Raw genomic sequence first — 21,923 nt, 5'->3', positions numbered from 1 at the left:
TTTTATATATTTTTGATATTATATACTTCTTTATAAACCAACTTTCTATTTTTACTTATATTCCTTTTGACTTGATGTGCAATGTGTGCAACTGTGACACAGAATTTCCCCCCAGGGATCAATAAAGTATTTCTGATGTACTTTCGCACCCATGGAGCTGAATTTAAGCAGCCACATTAAGACGGTTACAAAGTCAGCCTGCTATCACCTGGAGGATAAATCAAGGATTAAAGGACCTGGAAAACGGTGTCTTTACACGGCTCCCTAAAACCCTGACCAACCAGCTGCAGCTGATTCAGAACGCTGCTGCTCGAGTCCTCGCTATGACCAACCACGTGGATCACATGAGGTCTTTACACCGGCTTCCTGTCTGTCAGAGAATTGATTTCAAAGTTCTGCTGTTAGTTTATAAAGCACTGAATGTTTCTGATCTTCTGCTTCATTATGAACATCTGTCCCAGAGTCCAAACTAAACCTGAGAAGCAGCGTTCAGTTTTTATGCTCCGTATATCTGGAACAAACTCCCAGAAAACTGCAGGTCTGCTGAAACTGTCAGTTCTTTTCAATCAAGACTGAAGACTTTTCTTTTTTACCTTTAATTAAATCAAATATAAGATTTTGGATTGATAGATCTTATTGAAAAATTGTATTTAAATGTATTTTTATGTTGCTTTTATCTTTCATGTAAAGCACTATGAATTGCCTTGTTGTTGAAATGAACTAAATAAATAAACTTATTTCACTACACTTATTTTAAGTCTCTACACACTTTACATTAGATTGTTTATTAAAACACGATGAGCTCATAAAATGCAACGTACAGATTAAAATTCAAATAACTCTTCTCTTGTTGCCTCTTACATGAATCAGTGTGTAGTACTTGTTCATCTAGCTGATAATACTTTTGTACTTTTACTAAAGCAGGACTTTGAATGCAGGTTTTGTGTACTGTAGTATTACAGTATTAGTATCTGAATATTCTTCCTACGCCGCCTGTCCCTCTGGTATTTTGGCGTTCAAGTTTCATTCACAAGAAGAAACACAAAGCAGGTTTTAGATATTTAGGTGAACTAAGTTGTGATGACAATAGACAGTTTATTTCTCTGTGTGACCTTTGACCTGTGAACTCACCTCAGTGAACTCTTCAAAGGTGAGCTGGTCGCTGGTCTTAGTCAACTCCTGGACGATCTCTCGGATCCGGTAGCCCGGCAGCGCCAGGTTAGCGGCCTTGAAAAGCTCGGTGAGCTCATCCTTGCTAATAAACCCATTGTTGTCCACATCTGGAAAAGGGATGGAAAGGTCAGAGGTCAAACAGAGAGCATCACTTTAATATTATTTAATATTGTGTTCATACAGGAGACCTGCGAGTCGTTCACTGAATACGCTTTTAAACCCGGTTCATCCTTCATAGACAGAAAATGTGACTTTTTCTTGGTTCTTAAGGGATAATTTTATTCTCTGGATGTAAAACGGCCCAAAACCTTTTGAGAAACAAATCGTAAATGTAGATAAAGTTTCTGAGCTGTGTTCAGTCCAGGTTCAGAACGAGGGCTGTTAATATCTGAATTTGCTCTCATGGCTCAAAAAGGATTTCTGTCTTTTTCCCCTTCTCGCTTGACATATTAGATGCACAAAAATAAGTTTAAAACCTTTTGTAAATTAGTTTTGTTCAGAATGTTTCTTGGATGTTTAGCCTTTATTACTCAGATCTATAAAGAGGACAGACGTTACAGGCTGTGAGAAAAGGGGGGTCCAGGTCTGGATTATCGTCTCTCTCACATCTTAAAAACTGAGTTCAGAACAAACAGGAAAAGTGAAGCCAGAGCTGAAGAACCTTAAACCTGCGTCCTCTCCAGCAGCCAGCAGGGGGCGACTCCAGCGGCTGCAGAAAGAAGTGTGATTGTATAGAAGTCTATGAGAAAATGTTCCTACTTGTCAGCTGATTTATTCCCTCAGTAAACACTTTCCTGATGAGTTTATGGTCTCAGTCGCTAGTTTCAAGTCTTCTTCAACACAGCATGATGTTCATTTAGTAAATTATGGTCCCATTTAGAGGAACAGAGACCAGGAAGCAGGGGGGGCTACCTTGTGTTCATTTAACCAGCGCTTTTGAACAAGCTTATTATTTTTATTTTTATTATTTTTTATTAGGAGTCGGCTGTTCATTTTTCCGGTAAGTACAATTTGTTTTAAACCCAAAATTAGCATTGCAGCTAATATCATGAATTACAGATGCACTTTGCACGTCTGGTTCCAAAAAACTAAGACGGCGAAGACAAAAATGCCAAACTCTCGGCTTAAAAACAGCAGTCCACAAACCAACGGGGACGTCACACTGGCTACATCCACTTTTTCTAAACAGTCTGTAGTCTAAGCCGATGTTTGTCATGAAACTCGGGCCTCCGGTCCCTACTGGTCCTTCCTGAATCAAACAAAGAGGAAGTGGCAGTGATTCCCATACCAATTTTGGCGAACGCTTCTCTGAGTTCCTCCTGCTCCTCTGGTGAGATTTGTGCGGCCATGTTGGGAACCTGAAACTGACACAGAATTTCAAAAAATCAACATCCTTAAATCAAAAAGTTAAAACCTGCCTGGCAGACTGAGCAGTGCAGAAAAGGAGGAACTTGAGAGATGGTATCTTTTTTTTTTCTGTGATGCAAACTGCTCACAGTTCTCACTTCTGCCGGCCTCCAACTTCCTCCTGCTGCTGCTGCTCTTCCTGCCTGACAGACAAGTGTTTCTTTGTTTGTTATTGCTGCGTGTAATAAGATCTGGTCAGATTTTGTTACCTTTGGACAGAGGCTAGCGAATTCCCCCAGTTTCCAGTGATTATGCAAAGTTAAGATGCTGCAGCTTTGCAGTTGAAAAGGCCGAACATGAGAGTGGCGTCGACCTTTTCACCCGACTCTCCTCATGTAATCTAAGGTGTAGAAAACTTCCACGTTCGTACATTATGTGTTTTAATTCAACTGCAGCAATACTGACATTACTGAGTTTTGTCTCTCAAGAGCTGCAGATTGAGTTAGAGTGAAGCAATTCTGAGGTAACTGATCATGTGACTGGCGTGAGGCATTTTATTTCAGTCTGATGATTCACCGTGTGTTCGCAGATCCTTTTTTGGTTAATGTGAAGAGGAAGACGTTAAGAAAGACCCAGTGTGTTGACACTAATCATTTGAAAACCGCAAACACTGACTTCAACCTTTAATATGAGCGAGTTAACTTCCTGCAGCGCTCGGAGAGAAAAGCAGCCTGATGGTGACGTGATAACAGAAAATATAACCCTACAAACCTACATCTGTGAAGACTGAGGCTGCATTCAGTTCAGCTCAAGACGCCATTACAGGAGATTTTGTGTCCATGTGAGGCAACGCCGTCTCTCAAAGATAAGGTTTGTATGCTCGAAAACCCCTCCTAAGGTTTTGTAACATAAGCATTTAACCAAAACCACCAGCCTTAACTAAAGTGGCTTTTGTTGCTTTAACCTAACTGAGGTCTCAGGATGTGAAACCTGGTCTCTGCATTTTGTACAACCAACATCCAACATGTGGCAACACAAAAAAGGTACAGGTAAAAAGAAAAAAAATCAGCTAGAAGTGAAGAAAGACACAAAGAGTGAAACCTTCAGGTAGAACTTTACCTTCAGTCTGTTAAAGGGAGGTTTGAGTATTTTAACGTTAGCTTTTAAAGGGTCTGTACTTTAACGAACTCCTCCTACAGAATTAATCAGATTGACTTAAAAATTTGGCTGTTGAATCTAAAGGCATTGATGATGAAAAGATTTGCTATCTGTGAGTTTTCGTTAAAGGGCGTGTCTGTGGCGTGGCGTTGAATATTGATGACTCGCCATGAAACAGGAAGTTGGTGTAACTTCGGTGGACATGCTCACATCTGCACAAAACTTTACATGTTTGATAAAAAGACCCGCCCTGAGCACATCTACATGCAAATATTCATTCAATGTCATAGCGCCACCTACTGGAAACAGGAAGTAAGCCCTTTGTGACAAAAATCATTTGATGTACATGGCATTTTCACAGCGTGGTCCACACTTCATGTGCTGGTACACAACATATTAAGAGCTGGTTTTCTCCAGCGCCACGTAGGGGACATAGGAAGAGACGTTTCACTCGTTAGTTACTGGTCCAAAACGTGCGATAATTCGAGCCACGTGTCCCGGCCCGTCCAACGCTGCAGTACGAGTTTACACATACTTCACAAAATTTTACTAATAACATACAGATTGATTCCAGAGGAAAAATTATATTGCAATCTGTTTCACATGGTTTTATAGGGCAACGTTAGCTTCCCCTACAGGCTAACATCAACATCAATGTAGCTCCTCCTACAGGCTAACATCAACATTAGAGTCTCCTACTACAGGCTAACATCAATGTAGCTCCTACTCCTACAGGCTAACATCAATGTAGCTCCTACTCCTACAGGCTAACATCAATGTAGCTCCTCCTACGGGCTATCGTCGTCATTAGCGTCTCCTCCTACAGGCTAACATCAATGTAGCTCCTCCCACAGGCTAACATCAATGTAGCTCCTCCTACAGGCTAACATCAATGTAGCTCCTCCTCCTACAGGCTAACATCAATGTAGCTCCTCCCACAGGCTAACATCAATGTAGCTCCTCCTACAGGCTAACATCAATGTAGCTCCTCCTCCTACAGGCTAACATCAATGTAGCTCCTCCTCCTACAGGCTAAATCAATGTAGCTCCTCCTCCTACAGGCTAAAATCAATGTAGCTCCTCCTACGGCTAATATTTCTAATATTTCTCCCACAAAACACCCCATGTAACCAACATTTGTCAAATATCTGTTGTTCTGTTCGACTGTTTAATCAGTGGTTCCTTTCATTATTCTGTAAAATGTTCACAATGTGTGTGTGCTCTGATATACACATACACCTTTTATTTAAAGTTGATGAATAAAATTAATCAAGCTGAGGTAAAGTGAATTAGTGGTTGCAATTAACAAGTTATTTCGGTATCAGTTGCTGATTGATTTTTTTGATCAATCAATTATTTGTTTAGTCTATAAAATGTCAGGTCATAATGCCATAATTCTATAAAGCTTTTTTTAACCAAAACCTAAATAGGGTTATTTTTAGCTTCAGAGAAGGACTGAAACGTATCATATCAAAATTGCTGCCAGTTCATTAACACATTCATCTTGTTTCATCCCGTCAGTGAGAGTCTGAGAGGACGGAGGAGTTTAGCTCAACCTAAACTTTCAGATCAAATCACCTGAAGGGGGTTAAAAAAATTGACAGATTTTAGACATGACGGAAAAATCAAATATTGTTGTGCTTCAGACTGAAAAAATCTAAATCAAGTGTTCTTGTTCTTCTGGAAGTCTTTATTAATGTATTACTTTCTTTGGTGCGTGAAGATAATAAGTCACTTTATCAACAAGTTGCTCGTGAAACTTTTTATACTGATGTAATATATGATTTGAGTCTTTTAGGGGCTGACTTTTATCTTTACCTGCCTTCCATTCATTATTAGGACATTAAGAAGCTTCATATAAGCTTTAAAGTGGACTTATATTAGATATAGATTTAGAGATGATTGAGGCCTTTTTTAAAGCTGTTTTAAGGGAAAGGTGTCCCCTTAATGTCTTTGCAGCTCTGAGGTCTAAATTTAGAGAAAGCTGGCTGAGATGCAGTCCTGCTGCAGGCGGCAGGTCAGAAGCAGAAATGAAACTCAGCAGCTCCGACAGCTAAATAAGGGTCTTTAATGTTTTCATCCGCTCTTGTTTTAGCAAACTAGTCGAATGAGTCAATCTGAAATTTAAGGTGCAAGATGTGTCCTAATCTGCATGTAACTTTTTTTGTTCACGGCAGCGAGCTCCAACTTCCTGTTCCTGTTCAGCAGTTGGTATAATATATTTATCAGTGTTTCCACTTTTAATTGATTGTTTTAAGCATCTATTTCCATGGTAGCACTGTGGTTCTCTTTTCTTTTGTCTCAATCCTTACTAATGTGTCAGCTTGTGTGCTTAAATGTAGCTGTATTTTGTAATATTTGTGTGTTTATATCATATGGAGCCATTTGAACCACTTATTGATATTATTGATAGTTTTGCACTTTTGCTGCATGCCACACCCCCCTGTCTCCCCATGTTTCCTGTCTGTCTCTATACTAACTGCCAAAAAAAGAAGAAATATTTCAGATTAGCTGTTTTATTCTATACATTTTTTTGTGTTTATTTTGGACCTTCCATTCATGACTGTGTTGTTGATATGTTTTATTTGGACAGGAAGATTTGCAGAAGATCTGCTGTAGCAGAAGCAATGGGGTTTTAATAAAATAAACACTAATCTTCTTTAACAATTCTCTGTGGCTCAACTGGTAAAACTCATTTTGCGGTCGGAGGTCAAACAGATGTTGGTTCCAGCCTCTCAAATGTGAGGATGTGCTGCTTTTCTTTTTTACATCTCTGTGAATGAAATCTCTTCGTATTTCAGACAAAACCGGACATTTGAAGAGGTCATTTGATCAATCACTTTAAACACCAAACAAGTAAATAAATAAATTAACAGTCAGATCAATACAACAAAAAGTTGCAGCCCATGATCCACCCAGGTTTTACCAGGATCCAACACCAATACAGTGCAGATCTGAGTGTGACAACTGAATAGAACGTCTTCTTTTGGAAATGTAACGTGCAAAATGAAGTTGTGATCTCACAGCATTTAAAAAAAACAAAACAACTGACAATGTGAAGTTTAAAATAATGGACTGTGAGCACAGTCAACCATGAAGCGGTTTATTTTATGGAAATAAACTGTCAACCACAAATACTTCTCATGCAAATTCTCTCCCACACTGAAGACTGACAGGGATGTGAATGGTTAGATTTAACAGTAAGTGCAGGAATCAATCACTGCAACTTATTAACACTTTAATCCATTAGATACTGAGTGAGTGGGCACTCCCTTTAAAATCTGCTCCACAGCTTCCTCCAGTTCATCACCTCCTGACTAAATGCTCCTCAAGCCTCTGCAATATATACTGACATTATAATGATATTGATCTCTGAGTCGTGCTATGTGATGAAGCTAAAGTCGAGCTGTAGGTCTTCAGTAAATGTACATCAGAAGTTTTACTTTATTACAATGAAATGTTTTAGAAGTTGATCCTATGTTCGAACTTGCAGCAACTAAAACTATCAGATAAATGTGAAGTACAGAGTTCAGTAGTTCCCTTTGAAATATAATTGTACAGCACTGGAATATTTTCTACCACCAGTTGCCACTGAACTTACATTTTCCTAAATCTTTGACCGACTGATCGAGAGGAGAAGAATGTTTTGCATCATGTGGATCAGATTTTATGACTCAACTCGCCTCTGAGCGGCGAGGCCTCCGTCCTCCTGTAAGATTTTATTTGCATGTGCTGGAGCTCATCAGCATGCCTCACACGTGCCCGACTTCCATTAACTATATTCTTTCAGCTGGTGATCCTTTTTCAACATGAATTATAAAAGACTAATGAAACCCTGTCCTGGAGCTGCTCTTAAGAGTTTCTGTCTCGGAGGGGTTTTCTTTGCAGTTGAAGTGAAGCTAACCACAAGCTTCCTTTCAGTTCGCTGCAGTGGTTTAACTTCTTCTTCCTCCTCCTCTCCCCCCTCTGTGTGTAGGCCTCACTCTGCATCTAACTGCTCTTATCTTTTCAGTTCAAGCACAAGTTTTAAATGATTTTTATCAAACGTGCACAAAGTTATACAAACTAAGCAATGCAGGTTTTAAGTTTTTGTGTTCTTTTTACAGAGGAGGGACAATTTGTGAGCAGAAACAAGGCCTGCAGGGAGGATTGTGAAAATGCAGACTGAACATTACACAGTTACACACTCCGTCTTACCCCTTTCCACACATAATGTACAGAATTAAACAATCCCACGCAAACATTTCCTGACGCCTTCAGGAAACACATGTGTGCATCAGAGGCCACCTGATCTCATATGTCATTTACCTGAGAGGTGAGAGACGGTGATCTCTGGGCGTGGAGGATTTATTCGTCGACTCTCTTCCTCGGTCGGTCCGTCTGGCTGCTGTGCTGCTCACTACTCGACAGGCAGCGCGTGAGTCGGCAACCGAAAGCAGGGCGACAAACGCGTCTATTCAAATGCATGAGGAAGGAAGTGACATGCAACACTTTAGAAACAGGAATGAAATGCATTTTGTCTTTATATGGCAATGCACGCTGGCTGCAAGTTAAGGTGACCCCACGCAGAGGTTTAGAGTTTCAGGACTGTCGTGGGAGGTTTAGGTGTCAAAGGACTGAAAGTTTCTTTTAAAAGGCTGTCACATCCATAGAAGGAATTGATAGAGACCACGTCCACCACGTCCACCTCATCCGTCCAATCTGAAGACATGTGACCAGCTGCATGAGGTGATTATTTTAAGGGTGCATGTTTATTTATATACTCTATGGTTTCATTTTTATCTGAATAAAATACTGGACTTTGGTTGAGAAAGTTGTTTCTTCCTGTGGCCTTGAAATCAGGACAGTCAAGCAGCCAGAGAGACAGGTCAGGTGTTTAGAGAGACGGACCGGTAGAAAAAAAACAAAACAACAAAGCTGCAGACACAGACAGGAAGCCAAAAACACAAAGTCTGAAATGACAATCAAAAGTAGAGATAGACAGGTAGACAGAAAGAAATAGAGGGGTCGTTATAAAGAGACACAGACAGGTAGTTATAATAAAATGCAGATACAAACTTTAAATCTCACATTTGATACTGATTTTGATACAGTTTTTATATTATATTAAAAAATATATATATATATATATATATATATATATATATATATATATATATATATATATATAAATATAATAATTTATTTTTTTTAAAACACACACACACACACACACACACACACACACACAACTTTTACGGTTTTATTTCCCTATTTAATGAAATGTATGAAATTTATATGTAGCTTACTTTCATGCCAATAAAGCTCATTTGAATTTGAATTCGGGAAACAGACAAGTGAAGACATGTTTACACGGACAAGCAGAGGCGCAGACAGGTGGACAGACACCCTGAGCATGAAATGCAAAATCAAAAGGTAGAGACAGACAGACAGGTATACAGGGACAGATGCGTTTGTTTTTCTATCCCAAACCAAAAACACGCTCAGGTATATGGACAGGGGTGACGTTACCTGCCAGAATCGTCCGCTGGTTACACAACCCCCCCATACTTTCATATCCAATGACCAGGTGAGCGCATCAACTGTAAGCAGGTGTTGTCTCGTTAAACTTATTCCCTGGTAAACTGTCCCGCTTTGACGGCTCCATGTGTCTTTTACTGCAGCAGCTCCAAGTTAAACTAACACAAGCAAACTAATTAGTTCGCCTGAGTTTCTTCTTCTTCGTCTGCTATGTGTGTTTACTGGAGAGCAAACCAACTTTTAAGGTGCATACCGCCCCCTACCGTATCTGAGTGAGTAGATCCATGCCATTATAGCAACTGAGCACCTGCCACCAGACACCACAGTCCAAAATAAAGATTTACTTCAATCTGCCAATTTTCAGATTATTATTATTATTATTATTATTATTATTTGTTTTAAACCAAGTTAACCGCAGATTGTGTAAATTATTTTGTATTTTCCATGTAAAAGCTTTACTGATCTTTTTAAAACTCTCCATATTGAAGCTTGTTTTCTCGAGCACAATGATGGCTAGTTAATTTATCAGTTTATTATTATTTGTAAGAGATGTGTTCATGTGACAAAATGTGTGTTGTTACTGCATGTAATCTTCCTCATCATCATTATGATTTTACACTCTGCTCCTTAAGTCTTACAGCAAGATATCAACGGAGGGTTTTTTAAATATCAAATTCTCATTCTCATTTTATGTGATATTTTATCTGATAATGAAAATGGTCCATCTGTGACTATCCATGACTGGTGCATTTTGAATCTATGAATGTCTTTTTTTTTTTGATAAACTGTTCTGTAAATGTCTGGTCATGTCATGTAATTATTTATATCATGTGTAAGAATGCGCCTTGTGGCTTAAATGTTAGAATGGACTCTGTGCTCCACTGAACTATGATATATTTTATATCTTTAAGATGTGTCCCACTGAAGGGTACATACTTAACTAATGCTTTATAGTGTGCAGTTATTATAAAGTACTACCAGTTGGGGAAAGTGCCTGTCTTGAAATCCCACCAGTGCCTTTACAGCTTAACGTGTCCAAATACCCTTCACACTTGCTCTTATCTCTTCACTTTGGAAGTTGCGACTCAAAATAAGCTGCCTTCAATAAGGATCAAACTCACAACCTCTGGGCTGCAAAGCCGAACCCTATCTCACCGAGCTACAGGGACAGACAAATGTTCCACGTGGTCTGTGTTTGGGTCTGAACATTTAGTGTGTGAATGTTTTGGCTCTCTGTTCACATGTGGACTGGCCACACGTAATAAATCCCTAATAAATAATAAAAGACAATGGCTTCTTTCATTTGTTATACACTGCTCAAAAAAATAAAGGGAACACTTAAACAACACAATGTAACTCCAAGTCAATCACACTCCTGTGAAATCAAACTTTCCACTTAGGAAGCAACACTGATTGACAATCAGTTTCACATGCTGTTGTGCAAATGGAAAAGACAACAGGTGGAAATTATAGGCAATTAGCAAGACACCCCCAATAAAGGAGTGGTTCTGCAGGTGGTGACCACAGACCACTTCTCAGTTCCTATGCTTCCTGGCTGATGTTTTGGTCACTTTTGAATGCTGGCGGTGCTTTCACTCTAGTGGTAGCATGAGACGGAGTCTACAACCCACACAAGTGGCTCAGGTAGTGCAGCTCATCCAGGATGGCACATCAATGCGAGCTGTGGCAAGAAGGTTTGCTGTGTCTGTCAGCGTAGCGTCCAGAGCACGGAGGCGCTACCAGGAGACAGGCCAGTACATCAGGAGACGTGGAGGAGGCCGTAGGAGGGCAACAACCCAGCAGCAGGACCGCTACCTCCGCCTTTGTGCAAGGAGGAGCAGGAGGAGCACTGCCAGAGCCCTGCAAAATGACCTCCAGCAGGCCACAAATGTGCATGTGTCGGCTCAAACGTCAGAAACAGACTCCATGAGGGGTGGTACGAGGGCCCGACGTCCACAGGTGGGGGTTGTGCTTACAGCCCAACACCGTGCAGGACGTTTGGCATTTGCCAGAGAACACCAAGATTGGCAAATTCGCCACTGGCGCCCTGTGCTCTTCACAGATGAAAGCAGGTTCACACTGAGCACATGTGACAGACGTGACAGAGTCTGGAGACGCCGTGGAGAACGTTCTGCTGCCTGCAACATCCTCCAGCATGACCGCTTTGGCGGTGGGTCAGTAATGGTGTGGGGGGTGGCATTTCTTTGGGGGGGCCGCACAGCCCTCCATGTGCTCGCCAGAGGTAGCCTGACTGCCATTAGGTACCGAGATGAGATCCTCAGACCCCTTGTGAGACCATATGCTGGTGCGGTTGGCCCTGGGTTCCTCCTAATGCAAGACAATGCTAGACCTCCTGTGGCTGGAGTGTGTCAGCAGTTCCTGCAAGAGGAAGGCATTGATGCTATGGACCGGCCCGCCCGTTCCCCAGACCTGAATCCAACTGAGCACATCTGGGACATCATGTCTCGCTCCATCCACCAACGCCACGTTGCACCACGGACTGTCCAGGAGGATGCTTTAGTCCAGGTCTGGGAGGAGATCCTTCAGGAGACCATCCGCCACCTCATCAGGAGCCCAGGCGTTGTAGGGAGGTCATACAGGCACGTGGAGGCCACAAACACCACTGAGCCTCATTTTGACTTGTTTTAAGGCCTGTAGTTTGGTTTTCCACTTTGATTTTGAGTGTGACTCCAAATCCAGACCTCCATGGGTTGATAAATTTGATTTCCATTGATAATTTTTGTGTGATTTCAGCACATTCAACTATGTAAAGAAAGAAGTATTTAATGAGATTATTTCATTCATTCAGTTATTTTAGTGTTCCCTTTATTTTTTTGAGCAGTGTATTTGTTCAATAAGAAAACATAGTATAAAATAAATTGGTACTTTAGAGCAGAGCAGCTAATTGCATTTTTGCAGGAAAATCTTTCACAAGTGGAAAGAAGTACTAAAATTGGCACAAATACTCCTTGGGGACTGTTATTTTGATAAAACCCGATAGCCACGCAAAAAAGAAATGGATTTCTAACTGGACCCAGTGATGGCGGTGGTGAATTGTCTTTGGAAGGTTGAACTTTTTCAGCTGCCGCAGGAAGTAGATTCTCTGCTGGGCCTTGTTGGTGGCGGAGGTGATGATCAGCTCCCACTTGAGGTCCTGGGTGGTGGTGATGATGATGCCCAGGAAGTGGAATGAGTGCGGTGAGACGCATTGTTGAATAACTTTTGACAGGAAGAGGAAATTGCGCGGGAGGCCAAAACGGTGTCCCTAACCCCTAGAGTAGGATTTCGGGCAAATGCTACCACCGATCGGGCGAGCGACCCCAATAACTTTTGACAGGAAGTTGGTAGAGCCACAGGGCTTGCAGCCTTGGGAATCGGGGTGGAATTTCGGGGTGGGTGAGCAAAAAGTAGAAAATTAGGGTTAACAGTAGGTTAGGGGATGGAAACCACCTCAAAATGGGCCTTTTTGGAGTAACTCTTGACAGGAAGGCTGTAGAGCTGCCGGGTGGCAGCGCTCGACTCGGGGGGGGGGAGCATTTCCAGTCGACCTGATGGAGCGAAGTTGAATTTTCTACGGTAAAGCTGATGGGCGGGCCCCCTGGGGCGGTAGTAGGACTGGTTACCCACTGGGAGGCCTGGGAGAGGAAGCCTAGCTCTTCTGAAGCGGAGGTGGACTTCAACCTGGGAGCTTCCGGCTGCAATGGGAGGCAGCACTTCCACCAGACCATTCCTAATTGACCACAACCACTCGGGAGACCTTGGTCACATTGGTCCCCGAGTGGTTGGTGTTAGGGTTAGGCAGACAGCAGACAGCAACAGGGATGAGGAGAAGGAGAAGACGTAGGAGGTTGACATGCATTGTTGAATAACTTTTGACAGGAAGGCGCTGGAGCAAAATGGTTTGCGGTGTTGGACTTTGCAGCGGGACTGGTGCATTTTTCAGAAAATTGGAGAGTAACTGTCAGACGTTGTCCCAGCCGGATTGGGGAGGGAACTCCTAACCTCTAACATGCACTTCCTGTGCTCTTCCTCTTCTATCCCCTACAATGATCTTGTATTGATTGCACTTTTTTGTTTTGATTGCACTTTTTGTTAACTCTTCCTTCCTTCCCAGGTATCTACCCCATTGATGTGATATGTACTGTGAGCTCTTACTAGTATGTATTGTCAGTTGTAGATCTGTATTTGATGCTCTGTTGATGCTTGTATGTTGTTCCTCAAATGTAAGTCGCTTTGGATAAAATGAGTAAATGTAAATGTATCTGTATAATACCTTGTAAATACAGCCTAGAAAACGTGTAGTTTGTCAAGAAATGATTTAAAATGGCCCCACAACTGGTTAGATTACAAGGTTAAAACATACAAAATATTATATCTACATATATTTACCTGGTATACTTTTTTATTTTAATGCATTAATAAATAAATAAATAAACAAACAAACAAATAAATAAAAGACACCCTAGGTGAGGGGTTTGGATATTTAATAATAGTTGTTTTTTGTTTTGTGCAAATACAATCACATGTTGATGATGTTCAGCCAAAACAGACAGACAGAAAGTGAAAATAATACTAATTAGGTGGAGCAATGTATTTGTATTTGTTTGCTGATCTTTATTATTTTTGTACAGTTGTAAAGCTTCCATTCCAAGGAATTACCTGCCTCCAAGTTTAACGTTGAGACATATTTGCCAAGAATTGATTGAAAATGGCCCCACAAGTGGTAAAATTATACCAATTGTTAAATTACTGATTATTTAAAAAATTAAGTGGTTAAACAACAACATACAAAATATGACACGTACCTTTATTAGCCTGGCTAACTTTTTATTTTATTGCTCAAATTGTGAATTTTTGCACATGTATATTTTTTTGGGGGGGTTGTATTAGTATTGTAGCATTAATACTCTCTTTTTCTATAATATTATTAGTATATTTTGTGTACTGTTAAGCACCAAATATATACCAAGGCTGAATCCTCGTGTGTGAAAATGTACCTGGCAATAAACCAGATTCTGAATAACGAGTTAAAATGAACGCGTTAATAAAAAAATAAATAAAAGTCATGTGTCGATGACGTGGAGGTAAACAAACGCTGAGCCAATCGCAGAGAGGCAGCTCGGTCAGCTGACAGCAGCTTCCGGTAGCGTCTGTGTTGTCAAAATGGCAGGACAGGAGCACCAGCACCACCACCACCACTTCTCTCTGTGTTTCTGCGATTTAATGAGGTAAACTTCAGCCCAGCTGATTAAACGTTAGGAACTCGAGTCACGAGCAGCTGACTGGTTCACATCCTGTAGTTTCACGTGAACGTCTTTTGCTAAAGGGCCCGTTCACAGCCTTCTGTCTGCCCCTCCTCAGGTTGCTGTGGTCCCTGGTGGTCCCCTGCGTCTACCTCAGCCTGCTCCTGACCCTCGTCCTGCTGCTGCTCCTGCTGGGGGTCCGCATGTGGCTGCGGGGCCGCCGCCAGGCCCGCCGGGCTCAGGGCGGCGGCCCCGCGGTGGCTTTCTTCCACCCGTACTGCAACGCCGGAGGAGGCGGGGAGCGGGTCCTCTGGTGCTCCCTGAGGGCCCTCATGCACCGGTACGTGGACTTCAGGTCCACATAGCGGGTCTAAGGTTTGATCTGGACTAAAAGTGCCAGGATACTACTGATCCTACCGCTGTGTTCTAGGACTGACACCAACTATTGCATGTTTTTGCCTGAAAATAATTTCCCACAGCTCTTGAGAAGTTTCTTTGTCAGTCAAATATATTCAGTTTATTTTCAATATAAAACAAAGAAAACCAGCAAATCCTGACATTTGAGGAGCTGAAACAAGATTTAATTGTTAATGTCCACATATTAATGGCCATGTAGGGTGTTTATTGATTTATCTGTCTACACTGACATGACCAGGCTTCATTTCACGTTTCTACCTGCAACTATAGGAAACTCTTTAACACTCGGGTACCTGGTAGGCAGGCCTGGAAACTCATCGTGTTCGGGGCAGGGCCACTTGGCATTCGGTGTTGTAAGGTTGTTGTTTTTTTTAATACCAGTGCGTCAGGGTACGGAAGCGCATTGCACTCACCAAAGAAAAACATATTTTAGACGCCTGAAATAAAGGAAATCTGGACGTAGTGATGATGAGACAGCTGGTGAGGTCACTTTACTCGGCAGAACCTCTGCACAGCTGCAGGAAGGGAAGTTATCAGCTTGATGCTTCCAAGGCAGGATGGAGAAGTTAACACTGCTAAAAACCCTTATAGATAAAGGTTTTATTACAGTGTTGACAGTAGAGCTGCAACGATTAGTCACCTAATTGATCGCAAGAAAATCGTTTAACAACTATTTTGATAATCTATTAATCGTTTGTCATTTTTTTTAAAGCAAAAATGTGGAAAATTGCTTGTTGAATCTTCCTCAATGTGAGGAATTACTGCTATTCTTTGTCATTTATGACAGTAAATGAAAAAGAGTCTTTGGATTGTGGATTGTTAGTTGGACTCAAGAACTTTTTGTTCTGGAAAATCATGTTTCACAAATTTTATTTTTGACATTTTATCATGAAAATAGTCAGCAGATTAGTCGACAATGAAAATAATCGTTAGTTGCAGCCTTGGTTTACAGACTAATATTCATCTGCGAATTACAAGATCCCGATCTCCTAATTATGTCATCCCTCCTCATAATTAAGAGATAAGGTGTCTACTTTATTTTTTCTTTGGTGAATGCAATGCGCTTCTGTAGCAAGGCCATCAAATAAAAAAAAAAGTACAGAGGGTCGGTGGTTCGAATCCAAGGCCCTGAACCTCTAACCGGCCCCTGGGCGCTGCTCCTTATCAGTATGGTTTAAATTTTGCATGTGACCAATAAAGTTGATTTAATATTTATATCAACTTATTGGTTCTCTAGTTTATCAAACTTTCTTACCTCAGCTCGGTCACGGCTCTGCAGCTACGGCACATCAGCATGAGTGGGATCAAAGCCTCCTGGTTGGCCGGTGCTGGATTTGTCCGCTGGTTCTGTGCGCAGCGGGTCACTCGATGTGGCCCAATGAGAATTCAGGATCTCAACAAAAAAAATGCTGGTGTTAAAAAACAGACTTTGGATGGCTGAGGTCGTTTTCAGGGTTGAGCCATCTACAAGCACGTGGAGTTCATAGATACAAACCAATCACCACAGAGCGTTTAGTTAAAGTGTTGATACTTGTGGATATAAGATTAGTTTTGCGACAGAAAAAAAAAATGCAGCAATTCGGCCACAAAGACGTTGAAGAGGAAAACATCTAGAATGTAAACATGGATGGATGTTTGTACTGATGTCCTGGGGGGGGAAATCTGACCTACAGTAGAGATCAGAAAACAGAAAACAAGCGACGGTTGTATGAGAAAATAAATTAATGTTCAAGGTCCAGATCTTTTATTTGCTCTGTGTGTAAATATAACTCTATTTTGTTGCCAGTGGACTAGTAGAAATCCCTGAAACAGATGTTTCTGTTTTCCCCTCCTCGTCCCAGATACCCCGGCGTCTCTTTTGTGGTTTACACGGGCGACCAGGGAGTGACCGGCGAGCAGATTCTGGAGGGAGCCCGACAGCGTTTCAACATCACGCTGCCTCGACCGATCACCTTCATCTTCCTGCGTCACCGCACGCTGGTGGAGGCCAGCTCTTACCCTCACTTCACCCTGCTGGGTCAGAGCGCCGGCTCCATGTTCCTCGGTAAGGCCGGGCCAGAACGCGACTTTCATAAAGACGCAGAAGTCCACAGAGACGCTGCTGTGACGGTTACACTCGATGATTTTAAATGACTGTGTGTGTGTGTTGCAGGCTGGGAAGCGCTGACCGCCTTCGTTCCTGACCTGTTCGTGGACTCGATGGGCTACGCCTTCACCCTGCCCATCTTCCGCTACCTGGGTGGCTGTAAGGTGGCGAGCTACGTTCACTATCCCACCGTCAGCACCGACATGCTCTCTGTGGTCCGAGAGAGGAACCCCAGGTAACACACACCTGTCTGTCAAAATACACCCTCTCCCTCAGATTTAGTGATGATTTTGAGTCGAGTTTCGGCCTCTAGGTGGCGCTCTCTGTTCAGCCATCACTGCAGAGAGGAGCTGCCAGACTGCGAGTGTTAAACGTGTAGTGGAGAAGCTTAAAGCAACATCACATAAGATGTGTTATGATTACATGATCAGAAACAAGCGAAAACACAAGACCCAGCGATATGACCGACAGAAAGAAGACCAGCTGGACGTCTCCTGCATCCTTTCAGCTCTTTAGCTCAACGAGTCAAAGCCAGTCTGATATGGACTCTTGTCCGGTCTCTTGCTCGTCTGTCTCTCTTTTTCTCTTCCTTTCTTCCTCCGACATCTTTAGTCTCTTCGCAGCCTCTGCCCTGATATCCACACTGAGAACAGCAGCTTTAAAATCAGCCCCCTGATTTTAAAGCTGTTATTTTAACATACCAAATAAATGGCTCTGAACGCAGCAGCCCGTCTGGTTTTTGATTAGCCCAAAATGACAGTGACCTCCAGTGGCTCCCCGGGGCCTCCAGAATCAACTCAAGTCCCTAACGCTGCATACAGAGTGACTACCGGGTCTGCAGCATCTACCTGAACTCCATAATCCAAGTCTACGTTCCTTCTGGGCCACTGCGCTCCTCCAACGCCGCCTGGCTCTGCCTTCTTTATGCACAAAGCGACCTCAGTCCCTGTTCTCATCTGTGACACCACGATGGTGGAACGAGCTGCCGCACGCCATCAGAGCAGCAGGGTCCCTCTCTGACTTCAAGAAGCTCCTGAAAACTCTGCAGAGAACACCTCCTCTGATAACACCGCTAACATGCACTTCCTGTGCTCTTCTTCTTCTGTCCCCTACAATTATCTTGTATTGATTGTACTTTTTTGTTAACTCTTGGCGTCTGCCAAATGAGTAAATGTAAATGCAAATACTACCAGAGGTGGAAAGAGTACTAAAATATTCACCTTAAGTAAAATTACTATTACTTTGATGAACTTTTACTTAAGTAACATTACCTGTGTAAAATTATAGTCAAGTGTTACAACCCAGCTCGTTAGGGTAGGGCAGTAACAAGGTATTTGGGTTAAATTAAGGTGGTAAGGACAACTGAAATCAGGTTGAGTCGAAGTTTAATTAAATGAGTTGTCTCCAAAAAAAACACTTAACAAAAGGAGGTCAGTACCTACATGCTGTACAGGAATGTAGTGTAACCAAACAAACAATTTTCCCCCTTAAAGGGTGCCACTCACAATCTAGTTTACAAAGGTTTTTACTGACAAGAGTCACTTAAGCCGGCAACCGACAAACAGATCAGATTTAAACACTCAAGACATTCACAGGGGTACACAACCAACAACAAGGCGAACTGATCACTGGCTCACAGTCGCCTCGAACTGCAGGAACACAAACTATTTGTAGGCCAGCTGGTGTTGATTGGTGAGTTCTGGTTGGCAGGTTCGGTAGGATCCTCGGCCACACCAATCAGACGCCAGCAAACAGCAACCAGGAAGTGGGTGGTTCCAGGTCCAGGGGAACCAATCCTCGACAGGTGCTTGCCGTGGGGATTTGCATACAGCTCAGAGAAATCCAAAACACAACTACTCTAAGGCAGCCAGCGGCGGCCGTAACACAAGTTAAAGTGAAAAGGAGCACATTTAAAATTTACTCAGTTACTTTTTAACCTCCTAAAACAACTTATTTATCCTGATTTAATATCTTAATAATACTTATTTAATTAAATTGCAGTCTTGGCACAAAGCCAAAACTTTTGATTTTAGTTCATTTTGACAGATTATTTGCCAAAGCAATGGCGCAAAACCTTTTTGTTATTATGAGAAGTTTACAGTACTCCAAACAAAATGTACTTAAGTAAAAGTAAAATTACAGATTTTAAAAACTACTTACTAATAATTACAAGTACACTCAAAAAACCTACTCAAAAACAGTAACGTGAGTAATTGTGTTTCTTTACTTTCCACCTCTGGATGCTACATAATGCTGTTTTTAGAATGTAAAGCCGGTGTATTAAGATTTATTCACTCTTAGTTTAGAAAACGTCTTCAAATTAAACCGGTTCACTGTTGTTCGTACCACGCCAACCTTCTGTCTTCCTCCTCTTGTGATTCCAGATTCAACAACGCCGACTTCATCTCCAGAAACCCGGTGCTGAGCGCGGCGAAGGTGGTGTACTACTGCTGCTTCGCCCTGCTGTACGGCCTGGCCGGCTCCTGCAGCGACGTCATCATGGTCAACTCCACCTGGACGCTGGGACACATCCTGGCCCTGTGGCGCTGTCCCAACCGCACCAGCGTCGTCTACCCGCCCTGCGACGTCAGGGCCTTCCTGGACGTCCCGCTGGAGGATGAGGACGAGGTGGAGGAGGGCTGGGAGGAGCTCGGACGGGAGCTCGAAGAGGAAGGAGGAGGGGACAGGAAGTGCCACGCCATCGTGTCGGTGGGTCAGTTCCGACCGGAGAAGGACCACCAGCTGCAGATCCGGGCGTTTCACAAACTGCTGACCGGGAGGAAGGAGGGGCCAGGGGGTCGGGAGTCTCTGCGGCTGGTGCTGATCGGCGGGTGCAGGAACCAGGAGGACGAGGAGCGGGTGCTGATGCTGCGGGGGCTCTGCCAGGAGCTGGGCGTGTCGGACCGGGTCGACTTCAAACTCAACGTGGCCTTCGAGGAGCTGAAGAGGGAGCTGGTGGACGCCACCATCGGTCTGCACACCATGTGGAACGAACACTTCGGCATCGGTGAGGACACACACAGTTCACAGTACTTTTCAAAATGCATTCTGGGATACATTGAGTGGACTATATAGAGTATAATAATTATCACTATACATTCGGACAGCGAGCTCACTATATGGTAGAGAGTGTCAAGTACAGGGAGACGCAGCCCACATAGATGATGACGACAGGACGCAGGTCTGCCATGTGAAGTCCTTTCAGTGCGGTCGCAGAGTTGAAACCAAACCAAAACTAACCGAATGTATCAAAACATGAACTTGGTGCCGACTTTCAGGTGTGAAAGCCTCCTTTAAACTAACCAGTGAAACAAAAAGTTTAGCTATGATCTCTCTCCTCTGCCCAGGTGTCGTGGAGTGCATGGCTGCAGGCACCATCGTCCTCGCTCATAAGTCTGGAGGGCCGAAGCTGGACATCGTGGTGCCGTACGAGGGCGGACAGACGGGCTTCCTGGCCGACAGCGAGGACAGCTACGCCGCTGCCATGGAATCCATCCTGGCGCTGTCTCCGTCGGCCAGACTGGAGATCCGACGTAACGGCCGGCGCTCCGTGGAACGCTTCTCCGACCAGGAGTTTGAGGCTTGTTTCCTTGCCGCCACGGAGTCTCTGATGAGTAAACTGGAGCGATGAGGAAGAGCAGACGGGGCCGGCGGTCCATCAGGGACCAGGACTTCATTTAATTCACATTTAGTAAAGAGTGACCCAGTTTAAAACGATAGACTCTGATTCCTGGTGGACACGCAGCGCTAACATTGTCCTTCTTTGTCCACTGCGATGAATCTAAAACCAAAAGAACAAGGACGTTTCCTGTGACTTTGCGTGTGTCAAACTCGTGTGAGGGTGTCGGGAGAGCTGATGCACGATGACATGAAGGAACCTGAACCTGTATACAAACAGCTCAGAGTATCTAAACGTGTTGAGCTTCGGTGTACACAGAAGCAGATGACAGATGCAACATAAATTGTAAAACATACAAATGAAAGTGTCCGTGTTGATGTGTCGTTGGATAACAGCTGGAAAGTCCTCGAGTTTTCAGGAAACTTAACTGTTTAATCGCAGTTTTTCCCAGCAGGAAGTTACAATTTAGGAGCAGCTTGTTTGTTTTCTTAGCGGGTTTTAAATGAGAATATTATGGGTGATATCTGCTCCAGGAGCTACTGAGCCTAGCTTAGCACAAAGGCTGAAATCAGGAAGCCTGAAATGGTTTTAGAAACCCCCGTGTTTGTAGTTTTTATATAAATCGAAGTAGTTCAAGTCCAGTGAAAAACCTTAAATGGTCCCAAAGTAAGCAGCAAACTTTAAGTTCTAAAATTAACAATTAAATTAAGAAGTTTTGTTCATTTCACTAAAGCTTGTGAGGTTGTTTCAAGGTGTTTACTGGTTCCACTGCTGCAGAATAACTAAAGAAGGCAAAGACAAAGTTTAGGTCAGTAAAACTGAGAAATAATGTAAATTTCAGAGTTACAGCTTTTAATGATCAAGTAATGAATTAACAACTTAAACAAAGTAAATGAAGCCTTGAAAGTTCATGCAAAAGCACATGTCTACAGTAAACACCTTGGAACAGCATGTTAAAACGAGCTTTATTTGGCCTATATATATAATTATATAAACTATATATATAATATTAATGAAGGCCGACAGAGCAGCTGGTCATCAGTTCATCCTACAGTGAAATAATGAACGAAACTCATTCATTTCATTTATAATTTTAGATCTGAAAATGTTTTGGTGACGTGAAGTTTAAAGTTTGCTGCTTACTTTGGGACCATTTAAGGTTTTTCCCACAGGACTTGATTTACAGAAGAACTACAAACATGGCGGCTAAAATTTCTTCCATCTGTTCCAAAATTAGCTTTTTTTTTTCTTTTCTTTTTTTTTTATAGCTAATGATCAGTACATCCAGAAATTGCCTGTTTATTTTTTTTTAAATGCACAAAAATGCACAAAGTGGGCAACTTAGCCGCAGTAGTCAAGT

General features: G+C 42.6%; 2 protein-coding genes across 2 annotated transcripts; one reads left to right on the top strand and one right to left on the bottom strand.

Annotated features, from left to right (window-relative positions):
- Positions 1–1,080: 1,080 nt before the first annotated feature.
- Positions 1,081–9,352, bottom strand: LOC119903821 (plastin-2-like). The gene is made up of 4 exons (XM_038720062.1): positions 9,190–9,352; positions 7,987–8,131; positions 2,462–2,537; positions 1,081–1,280 (listed from the first exon to the last, which is right to left on the bottom strand). The coding sequence occupies exons 3-4, from the start codon at positions 2,520–2,522 to the stop codon at positions 1,096–1,098; spliced, it is 246 nt and encodes an 81-aa protein (XP_038575990.1). The 5' UTR covers positions 2,523–2,537; positions 7,987–8,131; positions 9,190–9,352; the 3' UTR covers positions 1,081–1,095.
- Positions 9,353–14,337: 4,985 nt separating this feature from the next.
- LOC119903810 (GDP-Man:Man(3)GlcNAc(2)-PP-Dol alpha-1,2-mannosyltransferase-like) lies at positions 14,338–20,704 on the top strand. Its single transcript, XM_038720050.1, has 6 exons — positions 14,338–14,426; positions 14,560–14,781; positions 16,700–16,902; positions 17,011–17,179; positions 19,329–19,951; positions 20,292–20,704. The coding sequence occupies exons 1-6, from the start codon at positions 14,362–14,364 to the stop codon at positions 20,573–20,575; spliced, it is 1,566 nt and encodes a 521-aa protein (XP_038575978.1). The 5' UTR covers positions 14,338–14,361; the 3' UTR covers positions 20,576–20,704.
- Positions 20,705–21,923: the final 1,219 nt, after the last annotated feature.

This window comes from Micropterus salmoides, unplaced genomic scaffold (genome assembly GCF_014851395.1).
Source record: "Micropterus salmoides isolate LMB-PRFRI ecotype aquatic unplaced genomic scaffold, ASM1485139v1 Ms_hic_scaffold_15, whole genome shotgun sequence".
NCBI lineage: Eukaryota > Metazoa > Chordata > Actinopteri > Centrarchiformes > Centrarchidae > Micropterus > Micropterus salmoides.
The sequence above is the reverse complement of the archived record's forward strand: the minus strand, read 5'-3'. Positions and strand labels throughout refer to the sequence as shown.

What these genes read in the sequence shown, in the direction of transcription:
- LOC119903821 (XM_038720062.1), bottom strand. Translation starts at nt 2,522, where the DNA reads ATGGCCGCACAAATCTCACCAGAGGAGCAGGAGGAACTCAGAGAAGCG. An exon ending in AGAAGCGTTCGCCAAAATTG is followed by an intron (nt 1,281 to 2,461) that starts GTATGGGAATCA and finishes TCCCTTTTCCAG; the next exon opens with ATGTGGACAACAATGGGTTT.
- LOC119903810 (XM_038720050.1), top strand. Translation starts at nt 14,362, where the DNA reads ATGGCAGGACAGGAGCACCAGCACCACCACCACCACTTCTCTCTGTGT. An exon ending in CTGAGGGCCCTCATGCACCG is followed by an intron (nt 14,782 to 16,699) that starts GTACGTGGACTT and finishes TCCTCGTCCCAG; the next exon opens with ATACCCCGGCGTCTCTTTTG. An exon ending in GAACGAACACTTCGGCATCG is followed by an intron (nt 19,952 to 20,291) that starts GTGAGGACACAC and finishes TCCTCTGCCCAG; the next exon opens with GTGTCGTGGAGTGCATGGCT.